At 51.0% G+C, this 14,310-nt stretch overlaps 1 protein-coding gene across 13 annotated transcripts in view; it reads left to right on the top strand.

The window, feature by feature from the left end:
* The window catches only part of LOC102903238 (maestro heat-like repeat family member 5), a 71,145-nt gene that overhangs the window by 30,380 nt on the left and 26,455 nt on the right, over positions 1-14,310 (top strand). For 10 of the 13 annotated variants that reach the window (XM_042264729.2, XM_076556062.1, XM_076556065.1 and 7 more), the window contains exons 7-15: positions 4,933-5,040; positions 5,327-5,443; positions 6,581-6,700; positions 7,567-7,713; positions 8,350-8,472; positions 9,147-9,226; positions 10,322-10,457; positions 12,329-12,424; positions 13,862-13,966. In XM_042264729.2, the coding sequence (XP_042120663.2) occupies positions 4,933-5,040; positions 5,327-5,443; positions 6,581-6,700; positions 7,567-7,713; positions 8,350-8,472; positions 9,147-9,226; positions 10,322-10,457; positions 12,329-12,424; positions 13,862-13,966 (1,032 nt within the window). The remainder of the gene's footprint in view (positions 1-4,932; positions 5,041-5,326; positions 5,444-6,580; positions 6,701-7,566; positions 7,714-8,349; positions 8,473-9,146; positions 9,227-10,321; positions 10,458-12,328; positions 12,425-13,861; positions 13,967-14,310) is intronic. The other 3 variants (XM_076556067.1, XM_042264731.2, XM_076556066.1) reach the window with 1 other exon arrangement.

The following is a 14,310-nucleotide window of genomic DNA, read 5'->3' as shown; positions in this document are numbered from 1 at the left end:
ACCAAACAAGACTTTCTATGACCAAAACATAAACTAGAGGTCAGTGTTAAAATATATCTGAAAACATTCCAAATGCTTGGAGGTCAAACAACTCACTTCTCAGTAAAACGTAGGGGAAAGACATCTGAAGGAAAATTAAATTAGAAAATATTTTATATTTTTGAGTGTTAATGAAAACACATTTGAACATCCTGAGGTAGAAAATGCTCTTTTTTTTTTTTTTTTTTTTTTTTTTTTTGGTTTTTCAAGACAGGGTTTCTCTGTGATGCTTTGCATCTTTCCTGGAACTCGCTTTGGAGACCAGTTTGGCCTCAAACTCACAGAGATCCACCTGCCTCTGCCTCCCAAGTGCTAAGATTAAAGGCATGCGCCACCACCGCCCGGCAACAAAACGCTTTTTATATTCAAAAGGGTATAAAACTCCATGGTTGGAAACTACCAAGGGATAACAAACTAAACCCAAAATCAACAGAAGGAAGAAAAAAATGCACTCAGAATGCAGAGGCAGGAGGAATGCCCTATGCATGAGGCTAGCCTGGTCTACCTAGCAAGTGCAAAGAAAGGAAAGCAAGTTCCTGGGAAAGGTCACTGGACTGGTTACGAGAGGGAAATGTCACTTTCAGGAAAGAATAAGTAACAACAGCACAAACACATTGCGTATGAAAGGATCCCCTGCAAAACACAAACTATCAGAACTGGAACAAGAAGAAACAGAAGGTCTCAGTGGTCCTGCGTCTACTGAAGAAATGAGAATCTATGTGGAACCTTCCTGCTCCAAGCCAAGCCCGTTTTGCCAGCTCTGCAGCGAGCAGGCCAGCCACTGAAAGGACATACTTGTAGAAGAGTAAAGAACTTATTCATTGGCTGCCTAGCAAGTGGACACAGGAAAGCAGGTCTGAACTCCACCAACCAGGCCTGGGGAGAGGTGACTGGGCCACACTTCATCCCAAGGCCCTGTTAGGTATCACCACAGTCAGCAGACAGTGACTCAGCAGGTGTGGGGGCGGGGAGTCTATTTGGGACATTGGGTGCCTTGTTCAGGTTTCCCCCCGAGTTTTGCTTCCAGCAAAGAAAACCCCCAGTTCTGCCGGGAGGAATCCTGTGCAGTTCTGCAGAGCCCACACATGCCTACAAAAAGTACACAGCAGTCATCTTGCTCCAGCCTCAAAAATGGAGACACCTAGGGCTGGCAGAGCCATGTCTCCAGCTGGAGATCTGAACCCATGACTCAGTGTCCACCTTAGGAAGCCAGACAAGGAGAACCCTCCTGAACTCAAAACAATCAAAAACAACCAAATTCTACTTTAAAAAAAAATGAAGTTCTGGTCCAGGCAACAGCATGGATGGATCTCAGAAATACTCACACTTAGTGAAAAAAAATCAGATACCCAGAAGCACACGGCGAAGGACCATAAATACATACAATACCAGAAATTCCACTGGTATTCATCATCATCATCATCAATTAAATGTATTTTTAATTTATTTTTATTTTGTGTGTATGGGTGGTCTGCCTTCATGTAGGTTTGTGTATACTATGTGCGTGGTATTTTCAGAGACCAGAAAATGGCAATTAATTCCCTGGAACTGGAGTGACAGATGGTCGTGAGCCACCATGTGGGTGCTGGGAACTGAACCCAGTTCTTCTGGAAGAGCAGTCAGTGCTCTTAACCACTAAGCAACCTCTCTGATCCATATATATTCGTGTGTGTTTATGTGTGATATGTGTGTGCAACATGTGTAATATATATATACATATATATATATTACACATCTATATGTGTACATATGCAATATATGTTGCACATATTCTATATTACATAATATATTACATATATATTATATGGTCCATATATATTAATTGGGAATAAATAGGCTTCAACATTTCAAATATTTAGTTTTTTCTAAGTGCAGTGGTGCCTGCCCTGTCTAATCCCTGGCTTCTCTGAACAAAGTGTATAGCACACTCACAAACAGAAACACCCACAATGCCTCTGCTGCCGAGACAGTCCTGCATGCACAAATCCCATAATCCATGCCACATCCACTTGGGTCAGGCTGGGCCATACATTGAGGAGACTGCAGAGCTGTAGGGAGGAAAACATTTAATTTTCTGAATTTTGAAATTTGCATTGCAGACAAGAAGCTCTGGTACTAACACAGTGAGCAGACAAAAGGGAGTGGGAGACAAGGCAGGAACCACACACACACACACACACACACACACACACACACACACACACCAGCTTCTGGGTAACCTGGAGGCTTCCCAGCAGCCATAGTGCTCTGGGATTGAGCTGGCATCTGTTCTGTATCCTAGAAGGCAGGGAGAGGACCAAGAGCAGGGCCCAGGCCAGACAAGCAGGCTTTAATCAGATTCTGCCATCTGTGGAGAGCAATTGCCATCCCAGTGATGGGCGAACCAAGTAAGGCTAGGGATGACACAGACATCCCTACCTACAGGGGGCGCTCTAAGTTAGTCTTCTGCCCTGCAAGACAGTCCTCCTTGGGTTCACAGTGTCTCTAGTTTAGGACTTCTTTGGGATACATTCCTAAAAGTTTAGTTGCTTAGACAAATGTATTTTAGGGTTTAATTGATGTCAATATTGTTTTTTTTAACTGCTGTTGCCAAAACTTTCACACATACACACACAAAAAGCTGTCAATTCAGTCACCCTGCCACCAGAGAATGCTTCCGTTCAGTTACAGCTCTGCTAGGCATTCTCAGTGCTGTGCACACAGGGCCTTGGTGAACGGAAGAGACGGTACTCCCAAGCTGTGTGGGGCTGCTGCCTGCTGACACTTGTACAGCGGCTTCTTTTATAAGCAAGAAGTATACTCCAATAATGATCAAAGGAGTGGATGCGTAAGCCAGCAACAGAGTCATTTATCATGATCAAGGACTACACACCTCACCATAATTGTGTGTGTCGGGTTTGACAGGTCTGGTGGCACATAAGCCTGTTCCCACCAGCGTCTCACTACATTACCACTAACACACACACACACACACACACACACACAAAAAAAAAAAAAAAAAAAAAACCTGAGCAAAGGCACTACAACATATGCAATAGAAATCTCCCAGATCCATTTAACTTAACAGGACCAGATTGTCTATGGTCCACAGTTGATGGAAATGACATTATACATCCGGTCTTTATGCAATCTTGGCCCAAGTTATGCATTACTTTAATTTCCATTTCTTTAATATTCGTTATCTATTTATTTGGGGGAGATGTGTGGAACATTACACCAGTGTGTTCGTGTGCACGTCCATCTGGACATCAGGTCTCTTTCTCTATTGCTTTCTGCCTCACTGTCTTGAGGATCTTTAAAGCCGAAACTCACCGTTTCAGCAAGGCTGGCTGACTAGCAAGCTCCCAGAATCCACCTGGTGTCACTCCCCCCGACCCCCGACCACCAGTGCTAGGAATACGGACACATGCAGCAGTGCCTGCTTTGTTTGTTTGTTTGTGTTGTTTTGGTTTGTTTTGTGTTTTGATGTGGGTGCTGAGGATTCAAACTCAGGTCCTCAAGCTTGCCCAGCAAGCTCCCTTAGCCACTGAGCCACAGCCTCAGCCTCCACTTTCCACTTCTTAACTATCCGACAGGTTGAGTTTATGCCACCTTCATCCCATGTCGCTCCCTTTGTCATTTTCAAATGGGTTGTCGTAGTTACTTTCCAGTTGCTGTGAAGAGACACTATGACCAAGGCAACATATAAAGGGAAGCATGGATTTGTGGGTCAGAATGCAGTTTCAGAAGGTCTGTGACCATCGTGGCGGGGTGCATGGCAGCAGGCAGGCACACATGGCCCTGGAGCATTAGCTGAAAGCTTACATCTGGTCCAAAAGCAGGAGACAGAAGAGAGAGAAAACTGGAAATGGTGTGGGCTTTTGGAACCTCAAAGCCCATCCCCAGAGACACACCTCCTCCAAAAGAGCTATACCTCCTAATCCTTCCTAAATAGTTCCACCAACTAGGGACCAAGCATTCACATATATGAGCCTATGGGGACAATTGTCATTCAAACCACCACATTCCACTTCTGGTCCCCACAGGCTTGTAGCCATATCATAATGCAAAATGAATGTAATCCAACTCCAAAAGACTCCATAGCTTTTCACAGTCTCAATACTGTCAAAAAGTCTAAAGTTCAAAGTCTCTTCTGAGACTCAAGGCAATCTCTTACTTGTAACCTTTGTGAAATCAAAAAGCAAATTACAGAGTTCCAACATACAATGGCACAGAATATACATTACCATTCCAAAAGAGAGGAAAGGAACATCTTATTCTCAATGGTATCTTTCAACTTCATTTATGTTTATTGAACAAACTTCCTTGAACATTTATCAATATTTTCTAAGACTGGGGAGGGGGCGGTTTTAAGAGGATGTCCCTAACACCAGAAGAACGTTGGAAACAAAAACCTCAGACTTGTTGACTTATGGAATCTGGGAACATTGGAAATGAAGATCCCATCAATTATAGCCAACCTACTGAGTTAGAGTAGGGACTTCAAGAATCCTGTATCTAGAAAGACGTTGCATTTATTCTTGAACAATCATGTCACTAAGAAATAGTGGAGCACCTACCACAAGCTGCCACCCTGCCAGGCACTGAGAACACACTTCAAATGGAACAGTCCTGCCTATGATGCCCACCATGTCTCAGGGCCACTTTCACTGACATATCTGGTCTGAGCCCTCAGCTCATGCTGGGAATACATCCTCCCAGGCTTGTGGGTATCCTGTACACATCTGGGGGTACCTTGAAGAATGTGTTCCCCGTCTCTGAGATCCATCCAATAAGCAAAAGAGCTGAGTCCTGGAAACCCGGGGGATAGGGGGTTGAGGGGGTGGAGTCAGGGCTCTCCAGCTAGGGGTTGAGGGGAGTGCCTCCATCCCTGCCCGCCCCACCTGCTCACAGATGGCCAGAAAGTCGGTGCCGTTCCTGAACACAGATGTGTGGTCCAAGGAATTGCTGTGGAGCCTTACCAAGTCTAGCCGGACGCAGCAAGAGCACACCCCAGAGAAGGTAGGCCCACTGCCCCCAGGGACCCCAGCCTGTTCACCACACAGGCCCATGGGTTCTGTCATAGGATACAGGGGGGTGGGGGGCTTGAAAGAAATTGGTGGCGCTAAAAGGAGCAGGAGCTAAGCCTGGGCAACTGGCCTAGAAGTATCTCCCTCCCTCACAGGCTGGGTTTTAAGGCCACCCTGGGGCAAGATGGGAAGGGTAGCCGTAGGGTCAAGAAATGCAGGGAAGTTGGCTATAGGAGCTCAAGCCAGGTGGGTCAGGACAGGATGTTGAAACCCACCAGGCCTTCCTGTTCACCTACTATGGGCTAATCCTTCAAGCTGAGGAGGACAGCAGCAACATCAGGACACACCTCAAAACCCTCTTGGAAACATCTCACCAGTGGCCTAAGCAAAGGGAGGTAAGGGCCCAAGATGGGGGGAGGTGGGAGGTGGAGGTAACGACCCAAGCAAGGGGAGGTGAGGACCCAAGCTGGGGGGGTAGGGAGTGGGGGAGTGAGGGCCCAGTCTCTTTTGATCATCTAACTGCCTAGCCCAAACCACAGATTTAGACATGGTCACACACTGAGCCCTAATCCTGGTCATAAAGTGACTTGTACTGGTCACCTACTGTCCCTGATCTCCATCACACACTGAGCCCAGACCCTGGTCATACTCAGCCTTGTCCCTAGTCACAAAGTGAGCCCTCGACTTGGTTTGACTTTGAACTGTGATCATCACACACTGATCGTTGGTCCTGCTCACACACTAAGCTCCTATCTTCATCGCACACTGAACCTTGATCCTATCGTAGACAGACCCCTGATCCCCATCCCACACTGAACTTTAATCCTGTCACATATGAAGTCCTGACCCTGGTCATACACTGAGTTCTCCTGAGTCTGGTCACATACTGAGTCCCCATCCTGGCTATACACTGATCCTTTATAATTCTCATACAATGGGTTTTCGTTCCAGTCATACTCTGAGTCCCAATGCTAGTCAAAACCTCGGCCCTCATCCTGACTATATGCTGAGCCCCTGATCCTCTTCATGGGCTCCAATCTTAATCATACTGTCAGAGGCTTGACCATGAACACACACTGAGGCCTGATCCTTGTCGTATACTAAGCCCAGATGGTGGTCACGGACTCTAATCCTAGTCACATGCTGAGCCTTCATCTTGGTCACATCTTGATCTCTGGCCCTCATCACACAACTGGGCCCTGATCCTGGTCACACCCTGAGCCCTGATCACAGCATGAACTGACTCCATCACAAACTGTAATCTCATCCCTGTCTTCTCATACATATCTTTATTCCTACTCCTGAGCATGTCTGCTCAGAGCTGGCATGAGAGACACCCAACCCCAAAGGCTTCCTTCCTCTCTACCTCTTTCCTCCACAACGCTACCCACCTGACTCCACAAGAGACACCTCATGGGGAGTGTCTCAGCTCTGAGTTGTGCATCCTAAAATGTGTGTGAGTCCCTGCCCCCTGCTGGTGGGCTGGGGAGGCACTGAGTCCAGGTCCCAGACTCAGGGGACTCTGCCCACAGGGCATTGCTCTCACAGTGGGACTGGTTGCAGTACGCCACTTGGATGACGCCTGGGCCATCCTAGAACAGTTTGGAAGGAGCACTCCCATCAAGTGGAGCCTGCAGAACTTATCTCTGAAGGTATCAACTCAGGGCTCCTGGGGGTTCGGGGCCAGGGGCCGGAGGGTCATCAAATCCCACACGGCCGGAAGGGAAGCATAGTAACTACTGTAGGGTTATGGTTGTCACTGAGGCAAGGATTTATTTGAAAAGTGAGGCACTTGGCCTGAGAGCTGCTTGTGGACACTGGAGGGGATGCCATGCTTCTGCCGTTTTACTGCACCCTACATGATCCCCCTTGGGAGACACAGTGCCTGGGAACCATGCCACTGGGGTTCCTTGGTGGGGGAGGCTTCTGGACGCTCTTTGCAGGTCTGCTCATGGTTAACCCTGCAACCCAGAGAGAAGGCCAGGGGCCTCCGACGGGTCTTCGCATTTGGCGAGTGGCAGAACCGAGGTGCATGCCTCAGACTCTCAGAGGGTACCTGGCACCTGATAAATAATATCACCATGCTAGCACTCTGGTGACATCTGAGGGGAGAGGTGACTCCGGGCCACACCCAAGCAGGAAATTCCACTTGGCCCGTGACTGTCTCTCTGAAAAGGAGCATAATATTCCCAGGCCCCCAGAAGCCCACAAGGGTTATGGTGTGCCAGACTCTGTCTCATACAGTAAGAAAGGGGGTGCCAGGCTGTGGGGAAAGGGCTATCACAGGAGACACCCCAACTCTTCCAGTTCCAATAGAACCAAGTGTCTCAGTAAAACCAGTCCAACCCCCTAAAAAGCCATTTCCACTTCTCATTTGGTTCTCATTTGGTGAACAAAGACCCTCTAGACACCCCCCTCTCCCACCTTGCTGGGATCAGGGTATGCCCCTCTCACCACTCCCCAAGTCGACTGGGCAAGGCCTGACACCGAATCCACCCCTACCCGGCCCCACGGCCAGAGCCTCGAGGATCTTCGGTGGAAATGGGCTGGCAGCACCATCCTCCTCTCCTACGGCCAGATGGCAGCCAAGGCCAAGAGCCACATCCTGCCGTGGGTGGACAACATCTTGTCCAGGATGATCTTCTACTTCCGCTTCAGCTCCTGGGTACAGGTTGCCCCACTCACCACCACCCCCAGTCCTGCACCTCCCCGGCGGCGGCAGAGCCCGGATTCCAGCTCCGCCCTGCCCCGGTTCCAGAGTCAGAGAGGCCCAAAGCCACCTTTGGCCTATGCCCACCTCCCCAATGCTCCCAACTCCTGGAATCACACACACACACACACACACACACACACACACGCACGCACGCACGCACGCACGCACGCACGCACGCACGCACTCTTACAAAGCAAATGCTGGATTGTCACTTGGGGAGGGGTTGGATACGGAGGGGCCAGGGTTATGCCCACCTCTTAAAGAGCACCATAGCCCAGGTTGCCGCAAGGGCCAGCAACAAGCCTTACCCATCAAGGCTGTAGCCACCGCTCCAGAAACCCTCACAGGCCCCTCTCTCGTGTTTTGACCAGGCTCACAGAATTCACGTGTTTAAAACAAGAGCCTGTGCCCCTTCCTAAAGTAAACGCCACTCATGAGCTCCCAGACCAGTCAGTCGTCTTTGCCACATCCCTCTCACCCTGACCCAACTGCACCTGGAGATGGTGGCCTTGGCCCTCCCTTCTTGCTCTCTCCCATAAGCTCCTGGGCTCTCAGCCTTATCTGTGCCCTGGGGCCTGACCTACACAGGATGAGACCCTGAAACAAAGCTTCCTTACGGCCATCATGATGCTGGTGGGGGCCATCAGCCGGAGTGAAGGTGCCCACAGCTACGAGTTCTCCCAGACTAGCGAGCTCCTGGAATGCCTGACGGTACGTGCCAGCGCTTTGGGCATGGGCAGCCCTCCTAGGCAGAGCCCCTCCCTCAGACCAGCAGCTTCTCCAGGCATAGGAAGCCCCCTCCCTCAGCCCATCCGAAATACTCCATGTCCCCCAGGTTACTTGAATCTTGCTGGGACCCTCAGCAGACCAGGTATGCCCACGTTGCAGCCAATGCCACTGAGGCCCAGAAAGGCTAGCACACTCCATTCTGCATGCTTTCTTGGCTCGGGTCCCAGACCAATCACTTAGGATCTTGGCTTCCTAGATAGATCCTTTGGGACAGTGGGACATGCACGAAAGACCGGGCAGTAGTGTCAGGGTCAAAGGGCATTGATTACGACAGGGTGGCTCCTGTCCCCTGCCTGGGACCCAACAGCAAAGTGGAATAATTTCGAAGGAAGCAAGAGTCGGAGCAACCTGGAGCTAGTCCAGGGAGGGAGAGGCAGCTAGGACTCAAACCTGGCCTGTCCAATTTCAGAGGCCATGCTGGCTCTCTAAGGGGGGGACCAGGTCTCACTACCATGTGGATAAAGACAGACAGCATCGTTGCCCGAGCTGCCTAGGGTGCTGAAATTCTGAGGTAGGGCTAAGATTTGGTAAGATTTGGTATCAGAGGTGGAGTCAGCGAGGCCTGGACCTCTGCACCTTCTCCTGTGGCTTTACAGACACTAATGGAGAAAGAGCCGCAAGACACACTGCTCACCAGCATCCGCCAGCAGGCCATCCACATTGTCGCCAGCCTTAGGTAGGTTACAGCCTATGGGGACTGCCTTGGCCCCCCCAAAAAAAGCAGCTCCCGGCCCGAGAGGCTAGCTGGACAAGGTGGAAGCGAGTCATACATCAAGGCCCTGCTGGTCAGAGCTTGGAGCTGAGCCACCTCGCAGGTCACAGGGGGCGGCGGGAAGGGGGCTGGAACATTTACCCTGAGCACAGCTACTCCACACAGGAAGCTGACTTCCTCCCCGAGGAAAGAAGCATCTAGATGGAGGCCAAAAGGGAGCTGTGTCTAGCCCTAGCCAAGCTCCAGGGAAAGGGAATAAAGCTGGGTCCAGAGAGCTCAAGAGCCCCAGAGTTGGGGATGCAGGCCCCTGTTTATCTCTCCACCCACAGATAAGGGAGGAGGTTAGACCAGGGAGATCAGAGTTGCCTGCTCTCAGACCATAGCAGGCAATCCACATGACGCTTGGCAGGGTGGCAAACGGAGCTGGCCCTCACTGCATACACACCCAATGCACAGTCATTGTTGATCCCTGGGTGCTTGGGGACTGTCAGGTCTCTTAGGACCCAGCTGGAAGCCAATAACAAACACCCCCGTTCTCCAAGCACGACCCTGGAAATGGGATGCATACCACACATAGGGCTGGGACAGGTGCTGGAAGAGACTGAAGCAGGAAGTGAGATTGGGAGGAATGTGACATCCTCGCCAGGCAGAGAAGTGTAGGAGCCCCGGCACTGCGTAAAAGAGGCTGATTGACAGCTGGTCGAGTACTGAGGCATGGAGTGGTCCTATAAGCCTGGTGCTTTGCTAGAGTCCAGGGCATGATCTGAGGCTGACTCAAGTTGGCTGAAAGGGGACTGTTAAACAAAGTCGTGCGTGGATGAGTCAGTGAGCCCTGCAGGTATCTGGCTGCAGGAACGGCACTTTCAACGGCCCTCAGCCGGCACGTGCTTGGGTTGACGGACCAGTAGTAGACTGGAGAGGTGGGTGTGTACAGGAACCCCTGTGAGAAGCAAAAGGCTGTACGGTCTGCACTGTCAGGAAGAGATACAAGGGGGTGTCTGAGCCCTGACCGCTGCCTTCCCGGTCCCAGGCCCTCAGGATCCCTCACCCTCCCAACAGTGCCCTGAGGCCACCCATGGATGTGGACAAGAAGTCCCGGCTCCTCTCCGTCTGCTTCCGCAGCATCTTTGCCCTGCCACTGCTGGATGCCCTGGAGAAGCACAGCTGTCTCTTCCTGGAACCACCCAACATCCAGGTACAGCCTGCACACCCCAGGGCAGGACGTGAGGCTCAGTCTTCTGTGTGTGGCAGGGTGGGGAACATGGTCTGGCCACTCCACAAGCATGGCGGAGGCCCTGCATAGTTGCCTAAAGACTCATTTGCCCACCTGGGGCATGGCCCATTATCATCATTTGGTCCGTGCTAAGGTAGGTGGCTTACCTGGTGTGTGCCTGTTCAGCAGCTCTGTACATAATGGTATATGCATGTTCTCCTTGCTGACCTAAAATCCATGTAGAATAGGAAACACAGAGGCACTCACCACTGTGTTTCCCTCCCTCCAAGCCCCATGGCCACCCAAGGAATTCACAGAAGAGAAGAAGATGGCTCTTTGGAAGGGATGAGTTCCCTGATATTGCAGGGATTGGTCCTGTCACACTAAGATGACTTATGAAGTGACCATCCTTGCAGGGTAGGCTCCATTTCACCACACCTCTCTGCCTGGGTCACTATCAGGTCTCACCTGTAAATACTAAGCTGGCCCTGCCGGAAAGATGCTGGCCATGCCTCGTAGCTACCACCAGAGGGCGCATGAAATTGTCAGACATAGTCCCAGCCCCATGTGACAGCCGCAAAAGGCAGGACAGCTTCGTGAAGTGAGTGCCAGGGGCACCAGGCCATCTGTGGACCCTCCCCACCTTCCCACAGTGACTGGGGGGCAACGGGTACACATCTCAGGAGAATAAAGTTGACAGTGGGAATGCCAATATCTGAACCCGACCCCAGGGCCCCTCCTCGTATTATACATCTGCGAAGCTGGGTCCAGGCTGCATCTGGACAGACAAGCACTGTGGGACAGGTGGTAACAGGGGAGGAGGAGGAGGAGCATCTGCCTCAACATCTTACAAAGCACCCGGTGACTAGAAGACTCCTTGACTCTGCAGGCAATGCAACCAAGGACTGAGTGTCAGCACTGGGAGCCAGGAGCATTGATCCAGCTCCTGTCTGTTCCCACTCCATCTGGCTCCTGCCCTGCCACATGGGACTGGCTGCCTGTCACCCCTGTGGAGGAACACTGGCCTAAGAAATGAAGTCATCCAGGTCACCGAATAGCAAATGGCCTGAGCTCCTGATGACCTCATGAGAGACTGGTTGAGTGTTTCTGTGACACACACACACACACACACACACACACACACACACACACACACACACACACCTAAACATGTCAGCAGCAAACACTGTTGAGGGTGCTTATATGAGCCTCAGAAATCACATCAGCTATATAGTATGCAGGGCCAGGAAGAGGTATAGACCCAGACCCTTAAAAAAAAAAAAAAAAAAAAAGAAAAAAAGAAAAAAAACTTTTAATAAGAGGACCGATGAGATGCTAGTGTGCAAAAGCACTTGCCGCTCAAGCCCAATGACCTGAGTTGGATCCCAGAACCCACAGTAAGAGAGAACAAACTCCTGAAAGGTGTCCTCTGATCTCCACACACGTGCTGCAGCATGCACGCATGTATGCACACACACACATACATACATGCTAAGTAAATAATGAAATTAAAATTTACTGAGATTTTTCAGGATGAAAATACAGCCCATTACCTCCAGCATCACTTCCTGGAGTCCTGGAGCAAGTCAGGCCTGGTCACATGTCTACATGTCTATGGAGCCAACCCTGCTGGGACTGAGTGTTCCCTTTGGTAAACTCAATTGGGTGGGTTCCCAGGGCCTTTCTGGCCAGTCTCCATGCCTGTGTGGCAAGCTCCCTTGCAAATACGGCAATGAGCTCTGTCAGTTTCGTGAATCTGGCCTGGGGACATGCAGAAAGTGGGTGCCATTGGATACTGCAGCAGTCTTGGGCCTCGTCCCTACAGGACCTGGCTGACCTCCTCCCTTCCACAGGGATTATACAGCCAGACCATGGAAGCGGTGGACCACATGTTACAGTGTTTCATGATGCAGAACCCCACCGTCAATGAGCTGTACTTCCTGTTGTCGGTGAGGGCTGCAGGCGGCTGGGGACGGGACAGGGGTACACAGCTCTGGCCTGAGAGTCCCCAAGAGGGTACTCCACAGAAAGGGAGACCTGGCCAGTAGGCCTCCCATGCCTAGAAGTTTGGAACATCTGGAGCAGATGGGAAAACATCAATCAGCCTGATCAGAAAGGGATCTGTTGAAAGTGGCTTCCCCTATCACCTGTGCCCATGGCACAGTGTCCCCCCAGGGTGTAGCTGAAGTTTTCCTGGTCCTGCCTGGCCCACGGTCAGGACAAATATCTCTCACCCGCCAGCCCCACAGCTGCTCAGACCCAAGCAAATACACAGAGACTTGTATTACTTATAAACGGTATGGCCGTGGCAGGCTTCTTGCTATCTAGTTCTTATATCTTAAATTAACCCATTTCTATAAATCTATACCTTGCCACGTGCCTCATGACTTACTGGTATCTGACATGTTGGTGGCTGGCGACTCCTGACCCAGCTTTCTTCTACCCAGCATTCTCCTCTCTCCTTGTCCCACCTACACTATCCTTCCTGCCTGGCTACTGGCCAATCACCGTTTTATTTATCCATCAATCATAGCAACCTATATTCACAGCATACAGGACATCCCACAGCACAAGGGCATGGGTCCCCCAAACCCCCTCATCTGCCCACTAGGTGTCCATGGGAGGGAGACCACTCTGCAGATAGTGAGGGGCTAGTAGCATGGCCTAGGCCCAGTGGAGAGGCCAGCTCCATCCAGGCCATCGGTCAGGGCCAATGGGAGTTCCTAAGGAGCCCTGAAAGGAAACCATAGCCACTCCTGAGAAGAGAAGGATGCATAAGAAGGGGCTGGAGCCAAGAAGAGGCAGGAGCCAGCTCAGTCGGTCAGAGTAGAGGTAACTCTGCCCACTGGAGCCTGGTGAGGGGTGAGGGGCTATGGTGAGGCTCAGTCAAGCAAGGGCAGGGCCACATCAAGAAGCCACGAGCAGAAGCAGGAGCGTCAGGAAGGAGCACACAGGCAAGGGAGCCCCTAAGCAATAAGATAGCATGCCAGTCTAGGACTGTGCCCAAGTGGCAATGGCTTCTACCAGCGGGAGTCACAATGGTTTCCCCACCCATTCCTGAGTCACTCCATCTCCAAATATCCTGTGTCTAGATCAGCTGACCACACACCCCTCTCAGCTGTGCCGTGATCTAAAATCAGTGCCCACCCTCTGTTTGCACGCATGGCAGAAAGCTCTAGGAAGGGGCATCCGGCACACGGCAGGTTGGGAGTTTATGGGGGAGGGACCGTTTCTGCTGCGCGGGAAGTGGCCAGTTGTGAAGGGTGGCTCTAGAGACTGGGGCTGACAGGGGACAGTGGTGAAGAACAAGGAGCCTTGCCGAGGGGTGGGCACGGACGGCCGTTTCTGGGGGTCTGACCCAGCGCTTGACTCCACCCACCCTGCAGCACCTGTATGTCTGGCTGGCATCGGAGAAGGCTCATGAGAGACAGCGGGCTGTGCACAGATGCATGATACTCTTCAAATTCCTGCACTGTAAACGCTGCCTCGAAGTAAGCTCCATCGCCCCAGCGCCTCACCACCCCAGCTCCCTAATCAAAGGGTGGAGCCTCTTGCTTAAAAGAACACCTTCGGCCCCTGCCTCTAGTTCAGGGTGACCCTGAACATCCTGCTGTCTGATGAACTCCATGACAAGGGAGTCTAAATAATATCCCCTCTTTGTTCTTTTATTTTTAATGGAGTAAATAAATTTTTTAAAATTTAATTTTCTGGGATTGAGCCGGGAAAAAAAAAAAAAAGACTCCACAATGAAGACAAATCACGTTTTAATGTGATCCGATATGACTATGGGGTCTGGAGAAGTGGCCCAGCGGTCAAAAGCACTGGCTGCTCTTAC

Source organism: Peromyscus maniculatus, chromosome 20, assembly GCF_049852395.1.
Source record: "Peromyscus maniculatus bairdii isolate BWxNUB_F1_BW_parent chromosome 20, HU_Pman_BW_mat_3.1, whole genome shotgun sequence".
NCBI lineage: Eukaryota > Metazoa > Chordata > Mammalia > Rodentia > Cricetidae > Peromyscus > Peromyscus maniculatus.
The sequence above is the reverse complement of the archived record's forward strand: the minus strand, read 5'-3'. Positions and strand labels throughout refer to the sequence as shown.